The 24,373-nt window shown below is 45.4% G+C and overlaps 2 protein-coding genes across 5 annotated transcripts in view; one reads left to right on the forward strand and one right to left on the reverse strand.

Annotated features, from left to right (window-relative positions):
* Window positions 1-899: 899 nt before the first annotated feature.
* Window positions 900-5,160, reverse strand: mrpl57 (mitochondrial ribosomal protein L57). Of its 2 annotated transcripts, none has more exons than XM_012829825.2 (2): window positions 5,044-5,160; window positions 900-1,392 (listed from the first exon to the last, which is right to left on the reverse strand). In XM_012829825.2, the coding sequence occupies exon 2, from the start codon at window positions 1,349-1,351 to the stop codon at window positions 1,037-1,039; it is 315 nt and encodes a 104-aa protein (XP_012685279.1). In that variant the 5' UTR covers window positions 1,352-1,392; window positions 5,044-5,160; the 3' UTR covers window positions 900-1,036. The 2 variants fall into 2 exon arrangements, with proteins under 2 accessions (XP_012685279.1, XP_031435225.1); XM_031579365.2 differs by lacking the exon at window positions 5,044-5,160 and adding an exon at window positions 4,221-4,817.
* Window positions 5,161-7,202: 2,042 nt separating this feature from the next.
* Window positions 7,203-24,373, forward strand: part of LOC105902333 (1-phosphatidylinositol 4,5-bisphosphate phosphodiesterase epsilon-1-like) — a 60,487-nt gene continuing 43,316 nt past the window's right edge. Inside the window, exons 1-3 of one of the 3 annotated variants that reach the window (XM_031579526.2) lie at window positions 7,203-8,281; window positions 9,752-9,873; window positions 10,812-12,221. In XM_031579526.2, coding sequence (XP_031435386.1) covers window positions 11,403-12,221 — 819 coding nt within the window. In that variant the 5' untranslated portion in view covers window positions 7,203-8,281; window positions 9,752-9,873; window positions 10,812-11,402. Of the gene's footprint in view, window positions 8,282-9,751; window positions 9,874-10,811; window positions 12,222-19,975; window positions 20,092-24,373 lie in introns of those variants that run through there. The other 2 variants (XM_012829904.3, XM_031579528.2) reach the window with 2 other exon arrangements.

Consider the following 24,373-nt stretch of genomic DNA (forward strand, 5'->3'; position numbering starts at 1 on the left):
TTACTACTACTTCACTACTTTTCCTACCACTACCACTAAAGCCTGTCTACTACCACACTTAAAGGGCTGTCTACACCAGCTTTGTTTATTTTTTCCAACTGGCGTTTCGCAGACACACCAGGCATAAGTAGGCTATAAATGCTTGCAACAGTGTAGGCCACTTGCCTAGGCAGAGCCTACATACAAACATAAATCAGCTTTATTATTATTATTACCTGGGCGTTGGCAGGCCTCCATGATGCGGCTTAATCAGCGCAGGCTGTATGTTTACTCATTAACTCTGTGACATCATACATTTATTAACTGAAGTTGCTCATCAGAGTCAATTCATTTAACTTGGCCATGTCAGGAATCAAACCTGGGTCAACTGCTTGGGAGGCAGCTATGCTATGCACTGTGCCGTCAAAACACTTGAACACCTGGGGGTGCGAACTATTGAAGGGATATTAATACTGATCCGTAGCAGTAGTGCCAATCTCAATCTTAACGCCGCAGAATCCATACCAATAGCCACTTTGTTTCTCAAAAGCCCACTTCAAAACATAAAGGAATAGGATCATCCTTTGAAAAGGTTTAAAGTAGATCTAGCAAAGGCAGGAGATGCAAATGCAAATACTGCTTTCACAGACCAACTGTCTCCTCTTAAATTCTCTCTTCAGAATGAGTTACCCTCTCCTTCCATCGTACTTCACAAAGAAAAGACCTATCCAAGAGAAGAAATGTCCTCCTAAAAAGATTGAGAATACCACTCGAACCTAGACGTGGAACACATGAAGTCACATCAGACAATTCCGTTTTCAGGGCACTTGAATAGAATACGTAGGGAGAAATACATCCATAGGACGCAGGGCCTGAAAGACGTATTTGTATTTTTTATATATATAATTAAACACAAAGAATATAACGAAACACATTTATTTTCAACCACCACCCCCAATCACATACATCTGATATAGATAACCCAGCGTCCATGATGCCCCCCATACGGTCCTAAAACCATCCACCAGCAGTCTTTGATCACTGAGCACAAGTGTCTCTAGCTGGACCACGTCTTGGTGGTGTTAAGGTGGCCCAGGTGGTCCTCCAGGTGCTTGTGCTCGGGGAACCTGGAGACGAAGCGCACCTCCCGGATGTCTTCCCACATCTGCTTGCGCCTCTCCGTGGCATGGCCTCTCTCCTGCTCCCGGGTCATGTAGGACCGACTGAGCCAGTACTCGTTCTCCGCCTCCCGGTCCAGCTGCTTCAGCATGTTGCGCTTCATCTGCCAGGTGACGGGCCGCGGACGCCGGTACTTGCCAATCCACTGCTTGCCCGAGATGCCCTTCCTCAGCAGAGCCAGGGTGAGGAACATGGTGAGGTTTGGCGTGTGACTTCGCTACTGTTGAGTCAGCACTGTAGGAAAAAGACCACAAAGAGCACAGTGAACATGAAAGCGGATATTATTTATCCTCTGAACTAGCAGCATTCATTTTCCAATGATAATATTTCAAGTTCTGATTTCTTGACCAAGTTACAGCATACGGTGTGGTAGGCTCCACACCCACGGTTAACTTTCTGATATACAAAGGAAGTAGTGCTGTATAGGTAAATGATGCTTGCATTTATCGTGATGTCTTGATTTTTGTAGCACACGCTGGAATTTCATTTCACGTTGTTCTGCAGATCACGAAAAACCAATATACTGTTTTATCTAGGACAGAGGTCTTCAACCGGGGGTCCGCGACCCCCAGGGGGTCCGCGGAGGTACTGCAGGGGCTCCGCCAAATGATTTCATCTGAAGCATTTTTTCCCTCTTCCAAAAATGTAAAACATCCAAAAGACTACATAAACAGAACGTAAAAATTGCTTTCTATTCCTTAAAAATAATTAGGGCTGTCAATAGATAAAAAAAAATTAACTAATTAATCGCACATTTTTTAATTAATTAAATCGTGATTAATCGCGATTAAACGTTTTTTTTTCTTCTTAAGACTAAATCTTATAAATTAACGAGTAACCACTTCATACAGCGTGTATTTGGTACACTGTTGTTTAATTGTATTTTTTTTTTTAAACACAATGGTGCCCCTTGACGGTAAATCGTAAGAATTTCCCCTGAAGCAATTCGTATCACCTCAATCAGCCCACTGTCCTCAACTATGTTGATGGGCCGACAGTCACCGGCAACCCAAATGGCAATCTTTTCACGGACTGGTCTAGTTATTTTCCTAGAGAAGTCATGGAGTGTGGGTTGGCGATCATCTAACCTGGGACTGCTTTCTGTCAGGTGCTTTGCATTAAGGTGATAACTTCGAGACGAGCTGCTTCTGTGATAGCTAAATTCAGCTTGACAAATGCTACATAGAACTTTAGTTTTGTCGATTGTTCCGTCATTTTGGCTCTTAAACAGAGACTTTCCGCCCGACAATCCCTCAGCTCTCTCCATCTTCAACTACCGCAGTGGTTCTCAAACTTTTTCTGTCATTCCCCACTTTGAACAAGGGGGGCTATTCAAGCCCCACCTGTCCCTCATCGCTCCCATAAAATGGTAGGCCAAGTCTGGCCTGATGTAATTCCCAATCATCTCCCCACCTCTTCTCCGCCTCGCTTCCTGTCATAACTTTATGTCCTATCGAAATAAAGGCATTAAAAAAAAAAAATAATAATAATTAGCGTTAACGCTGACAGCCCTAAAAATAATACATAGGCTACCCATGAGTCTTCACGCGATCATTTGATCATAATGGCAACATACCGGTATGCACTTTTAGCTACATTTAGCTATCTGGTGCCAAAAGATGTTACATGCCATAACCATACAATTTGAAATAATTGATCGTTTTGTAATTTCTCGGAACAAAAGCTCCTCGTCAGACACCACTGATGGCGGTTCAGATGATCTACCTTCAGAAGATGCCAACACCCCTTCCATGAACAGCCAAAAGCGTAAACGGGAGAAGACACGTAAATATTCAGAGAACTATATGAAGTTTGCTTTCACCTACAAAGAGACCGATGGTGAAGAATTAGCAGTGTGCGTGGTTTGCTCTTCCGTGCTATCAAACGAAACTATGAAACCATCAAAGCTGCAACGACACTCAAAGACAACCCATGCTCACTTGAAAGAAAAAAAACCATTTAATATTTCCCTTTTAAAATCTTTTGAGGGCCAGCAGACCTTGATGAGACAATCAGCCAAAGTGTGCGAGCTAGCTTTAAAAGCCTCTTATCAAGTTGCATTATGTGTCGCTCAGACCAAACAGCCATACATAATTGCGGAAAGTTTAATATTGCCAACAGCTAGTGATGCAAAACAATGTTTGGGAAGGATGAGTACGTAAAAAAACTGAAAAGCATCCCAATGCCCGCCCTATTGATGAATTGGCAGCTGATGTGAGGGCACTACTAGTCGAAAAACTCCCGAAGGCAGTTTTGCACTAGGCTACAACTAGATGAATCCACCGATGTGTCAAACGACGCTCAGCTTTTAGCTTTTTGGTGATTTGTCGACCAAAATGAGATGCAGGAGGAATTTCTATTCTGTAAGCAGCTGCCTGGAGGTAAAAAAAGTTCAGAGATTTTCAAAGTGATCGACAATTTTTTCCGTGAACATGATATACCCTGGCCAAAATCTGTCGCGATGTGCACAGACGGTGCAAGAGCCATGTATGACGCACTGCATGCTTCGTAGGGAGAATGTTGTTGCCAAAGACATGAATGAAGAATTCCCAAACGTCAGATCTCTCACTAGGTATGAGATATTTCATCCATATTTAAGCTTCTCAAGCTACTCAATTCTTTGTCCCTCCCTAATTGAATACAGAGTGATGGCTAACTGTAAGGGAGAAAAAATGTCAATAATAAACAAAATAAATTGAAACGAGTTGTGTGTCACAGATGATTTGTAATTCTGTTCAAACATGTGTAGGGGAGTGTGTGTGTGTGACTGACACTTAGTTCCAAATAAATTATATGAATATCAGGCCCAAATTTGGGGCGGCAGGGGTGGGGGTCCCTGCTCAGTCTCTCTCTCAGCCAAGGGGTCCTTGGGCTGAAAAAGGTTGAAGACCCCTGATCTAGGAGAAAACACTTGCTATATGTTTAAGTATTTTACATACTAGTAAAAGCCATTTTTTTTAAGTAAGACCTATACAGCCTTACTAATTTAAGGGTTGTTTAAATAATACCCTGTATGTACAGTGTCATTTAATTTGATGCATGGCGTTTTAAAAGTTTCTTACCTTCACAATTATGTTCTGTATTTTTCCTTTCATCCATTACTTTACTTTAGTTCTGATTATGAAACAATTTACCTGGCATTCATGATCGGATGAAAATCTTTACTGCTTCTGTCCATTAATATCAATTGAATAATTTCTCCGTAATTCCCTGTTCAAAGATAGCTAAGTGTTTGTATGATGCTACCATCATAAGTGAAGTGGTGTTTTCTTCCAAGCAGAGGTAGCAAGTCAAGGTATAGTGTCTTCCAGTGCTAGTCTGCATCTTGTAACAGCTACCGTTACATGGGCTGACTTTGCATGAGGCAATACACTACTGCTTATCGTGCTTGGAACTTTGACGCTCTATTTGTAACCTTACAACGACCCGTTTCACACTTACTTTCTAAATATGATAATCTCTAAAACGACCTATCTAATTGGTGAACTACCACAAATTCTCTCCACCAAACAGTTAATTGACCTTCATTGGCTAACTTGGCTAACTAGCCAGCCAGCTCACTTCACTGAGAGCCAGACTGTGTAGCATGGAAACTACAACATCAGGCTTTCTTATTAGCAATCTCTAAAGCAAAGTACAAGAACCGGCTGAGCAACAGTTTAAAGTCTAAGGTTTACTTTAGTTAGCTAAGGTTACGTTCATTTAGCTAAGGTGACAGCTAGCTTGCTATATAACGTTATGCATTGCATGCGTCTTGCATGCATTACACGTTGGCAGACAGCTTTGTGTGCTTATTGAGATAGCCCATGGTACCCTGGGATTTGTGGCCACAACTAAGTATTTTACGGAGACTCAATGTATTATTATATACTTATCGATAAATACCTTAAGCAAACGACTCAAAATCCACTGGTAAATAGTCCCTCGTAATCACAGACCACACATCCGATCTAGGTATGCTGCTTAACTTCCTGTGATTCGCCTGTTCGTTCTACGGTGTCTCGAGATGATCAAACAAAATAGGCTGTATTTTTGGCGTTAGCTTCTTAAATAGTCCACGAGAGGACAGTGTTGTGTCTTCTATTCAGAAAGCTCATGTTGCGATCAATAGTATTCCTAAATCATGTATTTCTGAACGGAATCAATAAATCCACCGTTGTAAGCCACTCTTAAGAGAAGATAATCAAATCCATAAAAAAACCTACTTTAATAGGCCTAACAATCTGGCACTACAAGAAATGTCATGGTCATGATGCCATGTTAATAGTCAAATCAATTTGATTTAAGAAGCCTACTTCTGCCATGCTTTTTCTTTTAATTGTGTGTGTGTTCGTGGGGGGGTAGATGCATAACTATCCATTCCGGCCGTAGGATGCGTCCTGTTGGCGTTAAGGGACTTGTAGGGCCAAATTTGTGACATGTATGCCAGGCTAGCCTACGCCCGAGCAGAACGTCCATAATAAGGTAAAAAGCGTCTAGGGTTATGTAGTTATTCGGTTACATGGGCTAAAATCACATAATTTATAGAAGGGTGCGAAATCCTGGATTGTCCAACATTAATAGTGAGGTCCGCGGTTTACCGCATGCCCACTGCTTGGAGTGATAAAGGCAAGTGGGTTGGAGAAGTCGTGCATTCCTAACGGATGGCTTCAGAGTTTTCCCTCCCAGAGTGGAGAGGAAAAGAGAGAAAAGGGAGTCGGAAAACCATTACACATCTTCAGGAAAACAGTGTGCTGGCCCGAGCTCTGCGCGCGTTGGCAGCGGTCCTGCAGGCTCCACCGGGCACCGTTTCCGAGATGTGGTGGTGGACATGAGCGCTACTGCCAGCGCAGAATTGAAGTCCATGCAACAGTCTCAAGCGAATTAGCCCGAATAGGAGATTATTTAGCCATTCATGGTTGCAATAAAGCATCTCAACTTGATTCATGACTGTGGTTGGTAATAACATTTATTAACACAAATTTGACCTCTATAGGCCTATTAGTGTATGTTTATAACCCACATGGAGGCAATGTTTACAAACACAAAAGGTCAGTAAAAACTTTCACAACAACTCATATGCATGGCATTTTAACACCAGGCTAGATAATCCCTAAGCCTATATTTTTAACCCCGGAGCGAACCAACATAATCGCACCATTGTTCCACTACCGAAAACACTGGAACTGTAAGAATCCACCTTGTGCACTCTCTGGGCCGCCACCCGCACAGGAATCAGTCGCGCTCGTCCAGACCGTGGACACAGGATCTACTCGCGCACATTCCGATGGTGTGACACACCAGCTGTAAACTGCGCTTTTATCTGCTTCGTGCAATGCGCTATTGTGCACATTACTCCACTGACCGGGGAGTTCATTCAGTAATGGAAATTGGACGTCCCCACTGAGTCGGCGTGCCGCTGGAGCAAGTCATAAACCGGCACTGTGCCTCACGTGCATAGATTTAACTGTAAGTGCATAGCTGTGTTTTCGATGCGTTTATGGCCTCCTTTTCTTAATGATGGAAATAATGTCCTTTGATTTAAGTAGTTTAAGAAATGGAACGAAAGTGAATTCAGTAGATTTAGTTTAATTTAATATTTGATTTATTCCGTGTTTTCATATGGATTATGTGTCTATTTATGTGTAATTAGTCGGACTCAACTCAACAAACATCCGGATCTTCCATGTTTGTGTGTGTGTGTGTGTGTGTGTGTGTGTTTTGGAACTAAAAGAGAGAAAGGATACAGCTGAAAGGAAATTCCTGTTAGACCATTAGCTATATTCTCCGAAAAAGTCACTTTCATACAAAAAACCAATAGCCACTTTTCATTTGCCTGATATGACGTCTTCTAGAAAAAAAAACCTGCCAAGATCCAGTGCTCCGTTATTTGAAATAAAGATGGACAATAAAACCTACAAATATTTCAAAGCATAGCATTTGCTATTGTGGTATATCAAAATGATATAGTAATTCCTCTGTTTGTTTTATTTCTGTTTAACTTGTCCTGCAATTTCAAAGCACTTTCCTCTCACCTCTCTGTCACACACCCCTTTTTTACTCCCCCCTCTGGTCCCTCTCTCTTTCTTGCTGGATGCAATCTCTAGGCCAGTTTAATCTCTGGTCCCTCTCTCTTTCTTGCTGGATGCAATCTCTAGGCCAGTTTAATCTCTGGTCCCTGTCTCTCTTTCTTGCTGGATGCAATCTCTAGGCCAGTTTAATCTCTGGTCCCTGTCTCTCTTTCTTGCTGGATGCAATCTCTAGGCCAGTTTAATCTCTGGTCCCTGTCTCTCTTTCTTGCTGGATGCAATCTCTAGGCCAGGTTAATGTGTGCTTTGAGAAGTCATAGCCGGTGACAGGGGCCCACTTTGCAGGCGCTGCTTTTCATGAGAAACTGAAGGAATCCCCAGAAGTGGGACGGCTCTGGTAGGAAAGTGGGCACGGAGCACAACAGTGTTACTGAAGCAGAAGAAGCATATGGAACTGATTAGTGGGCAGGGCAGCAGACGCCAGTGAGAGAGAGAGAGAGAGCTGCTCAACCTTCGCCTTGGATGGATTTGGGAGAAGGTGAAAGTGAGTAAGATAGAGTGAAAGTGAGAAAAAGAGGGAAAGAGGGGATAAAGCATTCATTGATGGAGTGAAGAGTAAGATAATAATATAAGTTCTGGCTCTCTGTGTGAGAGAGCAGAGGAATGAGCGTGGGGTACCACTGTACGTCTCTCTCCTGCATTCATAAATGGGTTTTATGAAGTACTGAGGGAGGGTGAAACTTTAGGGCAATGTAATAATAAGCCCGTGTTTTGGGGGGGAGGGGTTTTCTGGGGGAGACGGTGAGTCACCCAAGTTCACAGCATGGCGTTCACAGACTCTGAAAGAGAGAGAAAAGGGGGGTAGCCCCCTTTTTTTGCAGTCTATGCTTTATCCATCCATCTATCCATCCCATGTTTTTAATTTCCTTTCATCCATTCTTCTCATCCGAAGATCTTTTCCTCTGACTCATCGCCGCATCAGGTTTTGGGGGCCTCAGAGACAAAAGACACCCCAATTTTTTGTATCCAATTAATATGCCAGTCCCATGAGTCATGGCCTCCGGTGCTAGAGGTAGGCATCTGTGGGGGCACAAGGAGACCACGCACATACTGAGGTGAACAGAGACTTGTATTGTTCCTTTTGAAATGTAAAGGCATATTGATGACTGTGGAGAGAATTCAGTTATTCATCCCACTCCCCCTTTCCAGAGAACAGGGTCCTGGCTGGTGACATGCACCGAAATGAAATATGAGTGGTGTTTGCCCATACATGCCAGTGAGGTTTTCTCTCTCTCTTTTTTTCCACCAAATAATTTCTCAGTGTTTAAAAAATATATGCATGGAGGAGTCCCACGCAACCTTTTCACCCCTCTTTAAAGACTCTGAATGTCAATAAAACCTGTTGGATGGAAAGTTCAGTGATATAATCCAGATAGAATGACTAGGGTTTTTCTCAGTTTTTGCCTGTTTTAACTGCATGTTTACCATACAATGGGCTATTCCTAGAGCTTTTACCCTGCTACAGACAGCCTTGCAGTGTCAATACTGTAAACAGTCGGGGGTAAGATGTGTCAGCTGCAAACACTGTTTGACGGACAGACGAAATTAGACCTTTTCCTGGATGTCTTGACATGACTATGAAGTTTCAAACAGAGGTGAAAGTATCATAGGGTGATCAGTCATCCACAGGATGTTTGGGGAAGTTCATTGACACGTACCTGACAGGGCAAAGTACACTTGTATTATGAGATTTACCTCTCTCTCTCTCTTCTCTTTGTCTCTCTCTCTCTCTCTCTCTCTCTCTCTCTCTCTCTCTCTCTCTTCCATCTGTCTCTGTTTCTCTCTCTCTCTCTCTCTCAATCTCTCTCTCTTCTCTCTGTCTCTCTGTCTCTCTCTCTGTCCTCTCTGTCTCTCCCTCTCTTTATATTTCTTTCTTTTTGTTTTGCATTTGTGTTCCTCTTTCTCTCTTATTCTCTTTCTCATTTCTGTCATGGAAATGATCATCTGCTTCAGCCCCCCCCCCCCCCCCCCCCCCCAGTCCCACCAGTAGAAGGGAGTGTATGTTTGTGAAGAGCCGAGCGAGTGGAGAGGTGCTCATGCCCAGAGTCATTGAGCTGATGAATCTCTGCCGCGTGTGTGTGTGTGTGTGTGTGTGTGTGTGTGTGTGTGTGTGTGTGTGTGTGTGTGATCTGCAGATGTGCAGGGGAGTGCGTGTATTCAGTGCCGATGAATGGAAACAGACAGGCTCAGTCCCTAATGCTCACTGGGGCTGTGCTGCAACCAGTCACTGCTGTGCTCCAGTCTTGTTCTATACCATACAGAAACTCTTTTTTTTCCCATGGGTATGAAGTCCTTGAGATAAAGGCAAGGGAGTTGTTTAAGATTTGTTTGGCTGGAAGAGACCACTGAACAGTTAGAGAAGTTCCTGTTAATGTTGAGGGTTTGACTTTGTTCTGCCAGGCGTGATAAAAGCAGCCCAGCCCTCTGAGATCAGCTTTGTGCTTCCCTTTTCCCACTCCTGCCCCCCCCCCTCCCTCTCTCCCTCCCTCCCTCCCTCTCCCTCCCTCTCTCCCTCCTTCTCTCAGTTCCCTCTCCTCCAGAGTCCAGTGAGGAGCGCTGGACGGTACAGACGTGGGATACTGCTTTCCCTTCCCAAAATTCCCATTAACTAAAGATGTGGACAGAAGGACACAGCAACAACAGCAAGGTGAGAGAGGTCTTGCATTTGCATGTGGCTTTCCTCATAAAGAAAAAAAAAGAAAAATACTGTACTTGTCTGCATGTATAAATCTTTCTCTATCAGCGCCACTCTGCATCTAAATGTCTGTGTTCAAGCTCCAGAAATGTATAGTAAGTAGTCTTGTTTCTAGAAAATGTAGCCTCGTTTAATTCTGCTTTACAGCCTCTGAGTTGTCAGGACAGAGATCAGAGCTGTGATTGATTAATCTGCATGCACATGAACTGACCTGACATTTAGATGTTGTTGGCAAAGTCTGTTTTTTTTGTCACCAAGCATGCTGTGGAAATATGATCTGCTAATATAGGATTTCCAGCTATAAAAGAACTGGGTCAAATCCTTTGTTAGTTGCTGTGGTTCTCAATTCTTTGTGTACTTGTTTGTCTGTCTGTCTGTGTGTGTGTCTTTGGACTAAGTGAACGACAAAGGTAGCTGTGTGTCCAGACATGAATCATGAATACACATAGATTCATATTCTTAAGAGGATTTCAGTTTGCAGACAGTCATACTCTGGGCTCTACTTCACATGGACGTGTGTGTGTCTGTTGTAGTGGAGCGGGGGGCTCTGGCTGCAGGCTGTAGGGAAAGTCCTGCGTGTCAGAGTTTGGGAGCAGTGCAGCATAGGGAACCCTGCTCTGTACATTTGGCTCCAATCATTCTAATCGCTTTCCTGTGAGGGAAGGTGTGGTGCTTGTTGACCAATGACAACATTGTTCTTGGTTAACCCCTTGCAGTTTATGTTAGCTACCATCTAGTTCCAGTTCATTTGCTACTGTTGATAAGGAATAGATCAGATCAGATCACAGTGTGGGATGGTGCCAGAGAAATTAGTTGATTATTGCATGTAGCAATGCAATCATAATGTTGCCATAATTGTTTTGTTTTTCACGTCCACTTTTTTCCCTCAGGAGGATCGGAGCTGACACACAATGGAAAACATCTGCTTGCAAAATTCATGCTCCTGCTGAGCAGCCTAGGAGCCAGAAACAAGGACATATTTCTAGCCATCTGGACCGATACAGACATCAGCACTTAAAAGCACAGCAAGGGCAACCCCCCTAAGCATCCCCATGTTACACTGACACACTTTGGACCTCAGAACAGCAAAGACACCCCACCCCCCCACCCCCGCGCGCCCCCAAGCATCCCCGTGTTAGACCGACACACATTCCCCTTGCACATCTCTTCTTTCTCTCTCTTCGCTTCTTCTTTCTCCCCTTCACTCTGTCACCGGTTGCCACTGCTGTACAGTATTCCCATTCATTGATCCCGTCTGTCTGGAGTGGTTTAGGGGCTTTCCCTGGAATTCTGCAGCCCTAGCAAAGGATCAAGAGGGGCACAAAAGAGGTGGATTAGTGCTTCTGTTTGCCTCCCCCCCCCCACCTCACACACACATACACACACACATCACTGAAGAAGGAGAGAGAGAGAGGGAGAGAGGGAGAGAGGGGAAGTCCCGCTACAGATCCTAAAGGCATGCGTGCACACACACCCCACGCATGAGCGCACACGTGCACACTGATATGGACACGGACACAAACACCAACGAGGCCGAGAGGAGGAGCGCAGAGATGCTGTGGCCGAGACCCGGACCCCCGGAGCTCAGCGGGAGCCCAGACCGGTACCTGCGGGTCGAGTCGTGTCCCGAGCCTGAGCCAGAGCACTGGACCAACACTGTGTCCGTCAGCTGTCTGAGGAGCCTCTCTGAACCGGGCTCTCCATCTGCTAATAATAGGTGGGTGAGCCACGAGACAGTGTTTGGAGACTGTGACGCGGGTGTGGGGGTGTTTGACTGTGTGGCAAGCCCACAGTCATTAGGTGAGATGCCCACCTCTCAGGGTATGTATGCCAGCAGCACCAGTAGGCACCAGCATGGGGACAGCGGTGCCCAGGGTGACAGCGCTAAGAAACTGAAAGGCCTGCGTCTCTCGGCCAGTGCCCTCTTTCCCGGTGCCACCTGCGTGGACGGAGGATGCCTGGGGACTGGCACAGCCAGTGGGGAGTGGGTGTCAGAGGGAGAGTTGGCGCGCTGCAAGAAGGAGCGGTCCACCCTGCTGGTCCGCAGGTTCTACAGGAACAACCAGCAGGTATGCAAGTCCGTCTGGACCGGAACCAGAGCGATCGTACGCACTCTGCCCAGCGGAGGAATCGGCGAGCGGGCATGGGACGCCATTCTAAAGTGTGCCCGGTGGGCACAGGACCGGGAAGACCTTACTCGTACTGTCATGAGGTGGCATAGTCGGCACACTGGCAACAGGCTGTTTGTACGTCTGCAGGAAAGCATGGCGGTCTCTGGGCCTGGGGTCCTTTTAATGGAGGTGAGCTTCACTGTTTATTTATGGTGCATATCTAGACTGTTATTTAGGGAGGGAACCCTGAAACCCTAAATGCTGCTGATTTGTGCACAGATCTGTGTTTAAAGGCATGAGTTTGCATTTGTGTGTATGTGTGTGTGTGTGTGTGTGTGTGTGTGTGTGTGTGTGTGTGTGTGCGTGCGTGTGTGTGTGTGTGTGTGTGTGTGTGTGTGTGTGTGTGTGCGTATGTGCGTGTGTGCGTGTGTGTGTGTGTGTGCATGTGTGTGTGTGCATAGGTGTGTCTGCATGTATAAACACTGGAAAATCGTGAAAGGATCCTCTGTCTGCCCGGGAACACGCTTAAATATCCAACATGTGCACACTCACACACACACACACACACACACACACACACACACACACACACACACACACACACACACACACACACACACACACACACACACACACACACACACATACACACACATTCACTTCTGCCTCATATGGAATCCCTGTGGGCTTTCCAGCTGGTAATATTATACTGTGTGCACAAAGAAAGTCTCACTGATGAATCACTGTAGCCACTGGATTTGACAGAGCCAGTTAGTTTGCCCATACCTAGTCAGGATGGTCTCAAACTGGCCAATAAGCCCTCAAAGACCAACAAAGATCCACTGTCTTTTAAAGATGCATGATTCTAATCCAATACACTTCTGTCAAATCTAGTGAATTGCTCCTCGCGGTCCTTAAATAAAATGAATCTAGTGTACGTCGACAGTCCTGGCTCTAAATTGAAAACAAACAGAGCAGCTCGGACCTAGCAGTAGAAGCACAGGAAGGAGGTGTGTAATTTCATTTGTTGCTGAGCTTGAATATCTAAGTGCCTCTGAACCTTTTTTCTCTCTATCCATTTGGCTTGGTTCACCGTCATTTGCCTTATGTTTAGCCACACATAGACAAACGGCTCTCCACAATACAGTCTCATTGGCTGCTTATTGACGGATAGAACACCCCAGTAATCACAGCGAATGACCTGGTGTTGAGAAATGAGTTAATAAAGGCCTTTATAATACTCTGACAAGCGTCACATCAGGAGCCAAACAGCTACACTAGATCGATGGTTCACAGTATAGCTACATTTTGCCCATACAGCAAACAGAATGTTTGAACCAACTAATTAGCATGTCTTAGGCCTTTAAGCTGTCCAGGCTGTTATGTATGACCTGATCTCACTTGTTTGAACTTAAATGAACTCACAAGGTGAATACCACAGCAGAGGGAGTTCATTTTGGGGCTTTTTTTACAGGTTCGCGTCCTCGTCATGGCTAATTAATACGTTTAATTTCCACCCCAACATTCAGTCCAGAGCCACCACATTCCTGGGTTACTGTACCCTCCTCTGATCTCTACATGCTAGTAAGGAGAACTGCTTCTTTTTGAGACCAAAAAATAGGGTTTTTTTAGGTCCGAAAATGTTTACTGAATGTGTCAGTGTGTGTTCATGTGTGTGAGAGTTCATATGAGATCATACGTGTGTCCTTGAGTGTCTGTGTAAACAGAGGAACGATCCAAAGTATCAGTCCTTGTATTGCATGGATCGCTCTTTGTCCCTCTCATCCCCTTTCTCTCTCTCTCTCCTTCTCCTTCTCTCTCTTTCTCTCACTCACCCTCTCTGTCTCATCCACACACACACACACACACACACACACACACACACACACACACACACACACACACACACACACACAGAGACACACACACACACACACACAGACACACACACACACACACACACACACAGACACACACACACACACACACACACAGAGACACACACACACAAACAGACACACACACACACACACACACATACACTCACACACACACACACACAGAAAAAGTAATTGTTGAATTGTATGAATCAGGCTTTCCACAGTCATTTATGAGAGGATGAGTTACAGTGCAGCTCTTGCTGGCTCTTGGTGGAGCAGCTCGGGTCTTGAGTCCATGGAGGACTCCAACTGTAAATAAATACTCAAGGCAGAGCAGGGACCTTAAAACTGCACAAGCTACACTACAGTACAGTATGTGCTCCCATAACTATATCTCTTTTCGTTTTGTTATACACAGGAGATGTTATATTACGTGCGCTATTGGCAACCTAGCCTATGTATTCAGTCAAATTTACTGACATCATTCATTTTTGCGGGGTGAAATGTTAATGTTACCCAGGTAGACAGCCGTGGTGTACAGGGAAATAACCTAGAGAGTGACTACACACTCAGGGTCCTTTGCAAATATATTATATATATATTCACCAACATTTTGGCAACGCTGTGCCTTCATCTGGGTGTCAGGTTAAAGGGGTTTCAGTGAAACCCTAATCTTGGCACATTCTTGTTTCTGAAACGGTTAAAATAAACAAACAAAAAAATAAAGGTGCTATTGGCTGGGGACTTCCCACAGCAGCCAAACCTTTCAATATCACACACAAGTAATCATACCCAATACGCCCTAGCCTATGTATTATGACACATTGCACACTATATACAAAAGTGTGAGTTAGCCCATCACTGTTGGTCCCAGAGCAGTTTTGAAATATTCAGTGCCGTGGCTCAGATATCGGTTTGGATAAAGAAATCTGATCCCAAGTCAGTCATACATGCTTAAGCTTCCTTGAAGGAGTTGACCTCAATTTACTGTATTATAGGGGAGCACATAGACGTTTTTGGCTTCAAGCACTGACCTCTGGCCAGTCCCAACCCCCCCCCCCCCCTCATTCTGTGGTGGGTGGTATTGCCTTCTGCCGCTGCAGCGAGCTCTGGCGTGTGATTGGTCTCTGCAGAGAGAGAATAGAGTTTGTCTGGCAGGCAGGCAGACGGCTGGCCTGTGCAATAAAGGGCCCATTGAAAAAGTGAATAATCAGTGTGCCTGTACAAACACTGCCTGACCTGCTATTATAACATGTGGGTTACCACAGAGACATGGGAGCACGCGTGTCTACACACACACACACATACGCACACACACATGTATGCACACTCACACATGCGTTTGCACACACATACACACACACACACACACACACACACACACACACACACAGGCACACAGACTCAACACAAATACACACACGCACATAGACACATGTGCGTACACACACATACAGACACATTTCGACACATATGCCTTTTCATGCACACACATGCACACACACACAGACACACACCAGTGGCAGCAGCACTCATGCGTGTATGTTATGGGCTTGCACTGAGGCTCTTTGTGATGCTGTGGTGTGTTTGGGAGGGGGGGGTACGGGGGTATGCAGGGACATGTGACACACACATCCACCAATCTTTATCTGTGGGGGTTTTTGGGGTCTCAGGTGTCTTGTATATATTATTGCAGACAGGCAGGGTCTGCCAAAATATGCACACTCGTGCTGTTTCGCTGCCATACACGCTCACTCACTCACACACACATTTACACTCACTCACTCGGACGCAAATACACACACACACACACACACTGACTCACTCACACACACACACGCACACACGCACACACGCACACACGCACACACGCACACACGCACTTCCAGGGAAAGTTACATGATCATCAGTGGGGACTGGGGGTTTATTTAGTGGCTCGAGAGAAAGTAAAGTAATGAGGGGAAGGTGTGGATCTGGGACAGTGTCACACACCGCACCGCAGTAAAAAAGACAAGCAGCTCGGCCTGTCAGTCATGTGTGGTGTGGTGGTTAGCGTGTGGATTGGCTGAGAAGCCTTGGCAGCCCTGGCAGAGCCGGCAGACAGCAGCAGCCTGCCATTGCATCAGCCCGATTTACAGCCAGTGCGGCCGGGAGGCTTCGGGAAGATAAACACAGCTCTCTTCATCTGGAGAGAGAGAGAGGGAGGGAGAGAGAGATGGAGGGAAAGAGAGGGAGAGGGAGGGAAAGAGAGGGAGACAGAGTCTACATTTCCTCTCTCCATAAATCCAATATACTCCCTGTCTCTTTCACACTCACACTGTCCCATCTCTTACTCTCACCCTCTCTCTTTCGCTCCCACTCAATCCTGTTTCCTTGGATTCAGTAAGACTTACTGACATCATTCATTTTTGTGTAGGGAAATGTTGATATGAAGCTAATTAGGGAAGACAGCCGTGGTGTGGTGTACAGGGAAATAACCTAGAGAGTGACTACACACTCAGGGTCCTATGCAAAGATATGTAAATATATATATATATATATATATATATATATATTTAACCAACATTTTGGCTACCCTGTGCCTTTATCTGGGTTTCAGGTTAAAGGGGTTTCAGTGAAATACTAATCATGACATTCTTGTTTCTGAAACGGTTGAAACAAACAAATATAAAAACTTTTATTTGCCTGAATATGCAGCCACAGCAACTTATCTTTCTGCCTGTTATACACTGTTAAGCTGTTTTAGCAAACTGCCTTTACGTTAAGTACAAGGACATACGAACGGCGAGGAGCAGAGATAAGGCTATCAATGACTGAGATTGATGGAGTTATGATGATTCAAATAATGTAATAATTTATTTTACTCTCTTACATGCACAGATACACACACACACACACACATAGCTACAGTACACACATGTTATAGTACACACATGCTTGGTCTCTGCCTTCTTTGTCTTTTTCTGTTTTTAAAGAGGCTTCTCAGGGTCGGAACTTACTCTGAATAAAGTCCTTGGCGGACTTGGCAGACCTTCAGTCCTAATACACAGACAGAGGAACGACAGCAAAAGAGAGAGAGAGACAGAGAGAGAGAGAGAGAGAGAGAGAGATTAAGTGAGACTGAAAGAGACAGACAGAGGGAGGGTAAACTTTGTGTGTCTGTCTATAGAGGAAGCTGATGTTAACAAGACACTTGGTTGTGACACACCAAGGTCAAAGTTTCTACACACAGACACGCCCGCACATGCGCAACTGCAGTCGCACACACACACACACGCATACCTATGTACACACACACAAAGCATGCAGACACACCTACCCATAAGTGACCCAAATACAGACACACACATACAGACACCACAAGCTTTCTCAGCAGTGTGTCTATGTCGCCACTATTTGTCTGGCGCGTTTATTTTGGCTATACTTGAGATGGCCCAAGAAACAGGCCTCGTTTCTGGTGAAAACAAGTCATTCAAGGACAGGTGTGCTTCATTTGACCTCTAGGGGGGAAAGGGACCAAATCACCCACTGCGGCGTTGACTAGCAGTGTGTGTGTGTGTCTGCGGGTCGGACTTCTGTCTCCTTTCTCCTGAGTCTGACTATCAAAGCTTGTTCAGTGGGCCTCCACCCATGCGCCAGATGTTACACAACTGAGTAACGAGTGAAGCTTCACATCTGTAGGGTGTGCTGAGACACACGTGGACATGTGAGGCTTCAACCCCGAATGTCTTCCCCTCAGTAAGGACTCTCAGAGGAAGCCGCAGACGTTTCTTTGGACATGTGAAACACAGGTATGTGAGCGCATGTCCACTCTCTCCTGACGTGAGTCGAGCTGGATGTGTTTTTGTCCCACTGTGTGGTGTGACGCTCTGATTTTGCAGATGGCAGGAAGTGAGAAGGAAGTTGATGGACTGCTGCCGAGCACCTTCACTTCCTGTCACAGGTGTGAGGAGGAAGCTGGTGTGTTTGTGTGTGTATGTGTTTTGGGGGGGGGGGGGGAGGGTTGACTTATGGCAAAGTGATTAGCTCCAATCGTACCACATCTGTCTGAGCTCTGCTGTTTTGGCTCCGTAGTGGAGAATGGAGAGACGGGGGGGTGGGGGGACTGGGGTGGGGACTTGGAGGTGAGAGAAGGCTGAGGAGAGCTGGACTACTTGGAGGCAAAGCAGGCCTCTTCCATGTGCAAACACACCTAATAGGCCCGGAGGGAAGGCGTGCTCTACTGTACGTGTGTCCACTCACATGCGGACAGAAGTGGACGGTGGACGTGTACACTTGGAAACCAGCGGAGTGGTGCAGAGCCATCTGTGTGCCCACAGCAAGCACAGAAAGTGTGTGTGTGTGTGTGGCATGTAGGCTCACACGGTTGGTTCCACACAGTTGTTTTTCTAAGTGTTTTCTGAAGTTTGGGGATTTCTTCATTTGGGTCCGTGTAGGGCCGTGACCTTTCTAGGCCAGGCTGCTAATCCCTCAGAGATCGCCTTTACATTCCAAAGGCTGGATTTATCCCCAATGAGAATAAGAGGGGGGGGGGGGGGGGGTAACTTCAACAATAGCACTTTTTTTATACAAAAAAATATTTTTGTTAGATGTGATACAATTAGTTGTGTGTGTGTGTGTGTGTGTGTGTGTGTGTGTGTGTGTGTGTGCATGTTGCTGTCTGTCTGTCTGTCTGTCTGTCTGTCTGTCTGTCCATCTCTAAGTCTTTGTAAGAGTTGAACCCATGTGTGGGACTCTTGGTGCACATACACCCATGAATGTTTCTCTAAGTCTCTGTGTGGGTAGATATGTGGGTCTGGTTTGGGTGAAGTGTTAATTAATCCTCCATCCTATGCATTGCACACGTTACACTTCTTGAGTCCTGGTTTAAACTGCCTCCTAGTGGGGAATATTGGTACTGTTTGGTAGTGGAAAAACAGGGCACTGTAGTAAAGTTCTAATATCCAATATCTTTCAGTCTCTGACATGTAAAATTAGGCTGTCTTACATTTACTGAATTGAATTGTGTTGTCTATGTTTTATGTTTTTCCACTTTTCTTATTAAGTGCTGCTGGTATATATCCACCAGAGGGAGATATCACAAAAGCTACAGCAAAAGCTGTTGAAATCACACTGCATGTTTATGTGCTGGACTGTTTAAGTGTCTTAAACAAGCGGGACCTGAGTACTGTAAGTCACCTGGACTGTTTAAGTGTCTTATACAACCGGGACCTGAGTACTGTAAGTCACCTTCAGAGTGAGGTTGAAGGAAGAGTGTGATTGTTGTCTTCTTCCCCTCTTTCAGTGTCGAGTAGTGATTACAAGCAACAGGTGGCACTCTTCTCTTCCAATATACAACCAATGACTGCACGGGCACACACGTACACATGCATGCACACACACACACACACACACACACTTGGACTGTCAGGACTTATAACTGATGTTCATGCCTGCTCGTGCCTGTGTATGTGTGTGTGTGTTAATGCTGTATCTTGTACGACACTTAATTCAAGCTAATTCCATAGTGTTGCCTCGTGCCTGTGGTGGGGCTGGTGTCTCCAGTGGCTGGTGGCTGTTTCCAAAGTTTGTTCTGGTTTTGGATGGCAAATTGGCAAATTAAAACTTTAAGTCTCCACTTAAGGCGTTGCCATGGGAACACAAACTACAGTTCACTCCTACACAGGCGCACAGCTCTGGGTCACAACAGCAGTGAGGTGATTATGACCAATCATACATGCTTTCAGGGCAAGGCTGCAGGGGCTGACACAAATACTACTTCTCATCAGGGCTTCCATAGTGTTCGTATGGAAATAAGTATATCCTGAAACGTGTCTGTGTGTGTGTGTGTGTGTGTGTGTGTGTGTGTGTGTTTGGGGTTGCACTGGTGGTCTCTCCCATCTCCTGTTTCTGAATCTGAAGGAATAGTGCCTCATGTCCAAATAAGGGGAGCTGTACCAGAACAGATTTCCTCCCAACCCTCCCTCCATCCAACTCTCTCTCTCTCTCTCTCTCTCTCTCTCTCTCTCTCTCTCTCTCTCTCTCACACACACACCCTCCCTCTCTCCCTCTCCTGCTGACATGCAGAGAGCTTGCTAAACACACTTAATGCTTGGACATACAACCTGGTGGAGCATGCTTTGGTGCTCAATTTCTGTCAGCCACTTTATACATGCTCACCTTATTCCCTGACTTTTAAAGTGAGTACGAGTGTAACATGCGGAAAGTAGTGCTGTGCTGTGCAGTGTTGTTTTGTTTTGTTTTGTTTAGTTTTGTTGTGTTGCGTTGTGTTGTGTTGTGTTGCGTTGCGTTGCGTTGCGTTGCGTTGCGTTGCGTTGCGTTGTGTTGCGTTGTGTTGCGCTTTGAAGCTGTGATACCTCTGATTGATGGGTGATGCTCATTCTGAGTGGGATTTACAGCAAACGTCATGTTTCTCATGACACAGTTTCTAATTGCATGTGTGAATAGCTTCCTGTGGAGAGAGAACGAGAGAGAGTGGAGAATGGAGTTCCATGTGAAGTTTTGTGTGAATGGCACACGGGGAAGAGAGTCTGATGCCAGGATGTTTGTGAGTCACGCGGGTGGAGCTGGAGGAAACACCCTCACAAATGTTTGTTTGTTTGTTTGTTTGTTTGTTCTCTAAAACGTGACAGGGAACTCTACACCTGTTTTGGTGTTAGTTAAGGTCCAATGCTTGTTTGTGTGTTCAATGTTATTTTTCTCTTTGGTTCAGGTGTGTGTGTGTGTGTGTGTGTGGTTTTTGTGTGTGAGTAAAACTGTCTTGACTGTCACAGTGTTTGCCGCTCTTCCTGCCATAGTTTGGAGTTAACGTGAGTGTGTGTCTGTGTGTTCTCTCTTCGTGTTACGCCATGTGATAAATGCAGTGCATATCTTATGTACTCAACTAGACTAAACTCTCTCCCTCCCTCCCCGCCCTCTCTTTCTCTCTCTCTTTTGCCCTCGCTCTCTCTCTGTCACTCTCTCTCTGTACGTGTGCGTTGTTAAATGTTTGAATAGTACTGAGGGTGATAGTCTCCACATGTTACCTAAAACAGGGCTTTCCTCATCCTTTGGCTTGCTCTCGGGGGCATCTGAGGTTTACAATGAAATGATTCAACAGAGGACCAGATGATTTGCAATCAATAGCTCCACATCCGAGATTAGCACTTTCCTTAAGGCTCTGTGAAAGCAGTTTACCTCAGCGGTGAGGGGCGCTGAACCATTACTTCACGGGTCTGAAGACTCAGGCCAAGCAGGTCACGCAGGGCTAAACATCTCACTTGTGCTCACAGCGGGGCTTAAAGTGCTCTGCCTTACAAATAACAAGTGCTGTCTGCTCAGTGATGGACCTTCCGGACCTTCCGTCCCAAAACTGTTCCCAGAGCTGTAGCAGAGCCTTGTGTATCTGTCTCTGCCTCTGCCTCTGTCAGCCATTTGGAGCTTGCTTTTTCCAGCCCTTCTCTCAAGGCATGGTGGTATTGGTGGTTGTATTTGTGCGGTTACAGATAGGTAAAGGATGATCTGTTTAAATAACAACTAGATGTAGCCGAGTGATTGTACGTTTGTTGAATGACGGGTGTTTGCCTGATTGGTGTGTGAATGGCTTTTTTTCACACATGTGAACTCTTTTTCTCTCTGTCATTCACACACTCACACACACACTCACATACCCATCCACTCACATATAACCCCCCCTCCCACACACACACACACACACACACACATACTCATCATGACCCTGAACAGAATGTCGACACAAACACGTACGACACAAACACGTATGAGTCTTTCACTCAAGTCAACCCGTGTTTCTCTCGGGCCTCTCTCTGTCTTTGTACAGTGTCACGCTATCAGCCTGTGCTGTCATATTTACTCCTGTCTGTGTTAGCAGTGCGCTCGTTGGCTAATCTGGAGAAAGTGAGGACTCGATGTAACAGCCAGTGATTTATATAAACTGCCAGAGATGTTCATGGCAACTCATTTGTCATACACAGCGCCTGTTGTGTATTGATTATTTTCTATCTGTGTTATGGTGGCTGTTGTCAAGTTGTCATGTCCTCTGGTGGTACTGTGATAGATTCCCTTGTTTAGCAGCCTTGCATGTTTATGATGTGGAGCCAGTGATGGTGTTTGTGTGTGTGTGTGTGTGTGTGTGTGTGTGTGTGTGTGTGTGTGTGTGTGCGTGTGTTATTGGGTAAAACTGATCACAGCATGGAGCAGGCATGCAGGTATCAGGCAAGGCAGTCCAAACAGTCGACCCATAATTGATCAGCGATAAGCTCCTGCCAGTGCTGCGGGATAAGGGCACGCTGAGCGGTCCTAAACATAATATTTAGTCAGATCTGAGACAGAGCAGAGAGACCAGACACGCCAGCCAGGCCAGACATTTGTGTGTGTGTGTGTGTGTGTGTGTGTGAGAGTGTGTGTGTGTGTCTGTATGTGTGCGGGTATGTGTGTGTGTGTGTGTGTGTTTGTGTCTGTATGTGTGCGGGTATGTGTGTGTGTCTGTATGTGTGTGTATGTCTGTATGTGTCTGTATGTCTGTATGTGTATATGTGTGCATCTGAGTTTGTGCGTGTGTGTGCACAGGTGTGTATGTATGTGTGTGTGTTTGTGTGAGAGAGAGGGAGAGAGAGAGAGAGAGAGAGAGAGGGAGAGAGAGAGCATGCACACACTGATGTTTCAGCGCCAGGCCATGAGTGCCTTTTTAGAGAAGTGGCTCTGATGTATGAGGTGAGGGGAACGCATGACACCAACCTGAACTCGGAATCAGACCAAATCAGAACCTCCTCCTTAGGCAACCCTGCAGCCATTTTTTCACTTATATTTCTTGATCTGCCACAGCTCCTGAGGGGGGCCATCCTCTCTAAATGCTGTTTCAAGGTAGCCACTCAGTTCAGTGACCAAGGCCCAACACAAACTCCCCGTATCTGCTCTTTTGTAAAGCACTTTGAATTACCAGAGCGCATGGCTTGTGCTATATAAATACACTTTAGATTTACAAAACAGAATAAAGGTATCCTACTCAAGCCGTTTTATGGACTACAGAGAGCGTTTGGTTATTGTTATTTACGACAGCGCTGTAAAAGTCTTCCTGTTATCTGACTGCTGAAGGAGCCTATTGGGTTGCAGCCGCTAAGCAGCCCCAGACTGGGAGTGATCACCTCATCTCCGAGCAGCACCTTTATTAGGAAAAGGCCGAGTTGTGGAGGGCTTTGATGTTGTGCAGATCACCTCAGTCATCTCTTGGTGAGGCTGTGTCTCTCCGTAATCACTACGGGGGTTTCAATTTAAAAATCTAGATCAGACAAACAGACCAATAGCTCAAGGATTTGTTGTGTTGTACCCGGGGTGACTCTCTGACAGGCGAGGGAGTGAATGTGGCATCCAGCTGGGCTGTGTTAGCTTAGCTGAAGCATCCATCTCTATTATGACATGCCTGGAAGCGACCTTTTATGTTAGCATAGCCCAACATTGAACTCACTCCTTCTGGAACTTGACTTTCACAAGAAGCAAAATAAACTGAACAAGTACATTTAGTACATTTGAGTTACTCAAGCCACTCAGTAGAATCTTCGATAAAAGTTGCTTTTTCTGACCATTAGAGCATTGTTATTTCACAGCATGTGTAAATGTTACAAAGTGATGCAAACGAGATGAGGATACCCTTGATTCAAAATCCACACGGGTGTTGCCCCAGTCTACATTCACACACACACACACACACACACACACACACACACACACACACACACACGCACACACACACACACACACACACGCACGCACACACACACACACACACACACACACACACACACACACACACACACACACACACACACAAACACACACACACACACAAACACATACACACACACACGTCTGTCCATAAACAAAGCAAAGTGTGCATTAGGTACACGTGCAAGTCCATCAAACCAATTAGTTGTACTCCTGCTGAACCATCTCAAATAAATTCTTGTAGCATACGCTATTGTGAAATAGCTGAACTGAACTGAGCATTCAGTGGAATTATAGTCAATTTTCAGTTATTTATAAATTGGTTTTAATCACGACAATCGTTTCAAGGATCCCAAGGCTAGGCCTATTGAGAGGGTGGCAAGACATGGACTGGCCTATAAAGGAGAAAACCTTGAACAGTCAGAGACTTCCCTTAGAAAGGATGACCCATCTTCCTGAAGACTACCCTGCAGAGAGAGAGAGAGAGAGGGGGAAGGGGAGGGAAAGAGAGACTGAGAAAGGGAAAGAGAAAGGAGAAGGACACAAGTTGTATATATATTTTGCATTATATAAATGTACAGCTCCATATCAACTATATAAGAGTCAACATACATGTCAGTATAGAAAGGGCACAATTCACCCTTATGGCAGTGCGTAGATAATAAAGCAGCATGCAGATATATTAGCAGATGATTTATTAGTGTATGATTCAGCAAATGGCAAAACAAGGGGCAGGTTTGG

This window comes from Clupea harengus, chromosome 13 (genome assembly GCF_900700415.2).
Source record: "Clupea harengus chromosome 13, Ch_v2.0.2, whole genome shotgun sequence".
NCBI classification, from domain to species: Eukaryota; Metazoa; Chordata; class Actinopteri; order Clupeiformes; family Clupeidae; genus Clupea; species Clupea harengus.

What these genes read in the sequence shown, in the direction of transcription:
- mrpl57 (XM_012829825.2), bottom strand. Translation starts at nt 1,351, where the DNA reads ATGTTCCTCACCCTGGCTCTGCTGAGGAAGGGCATCTCGGGCAAGCAG.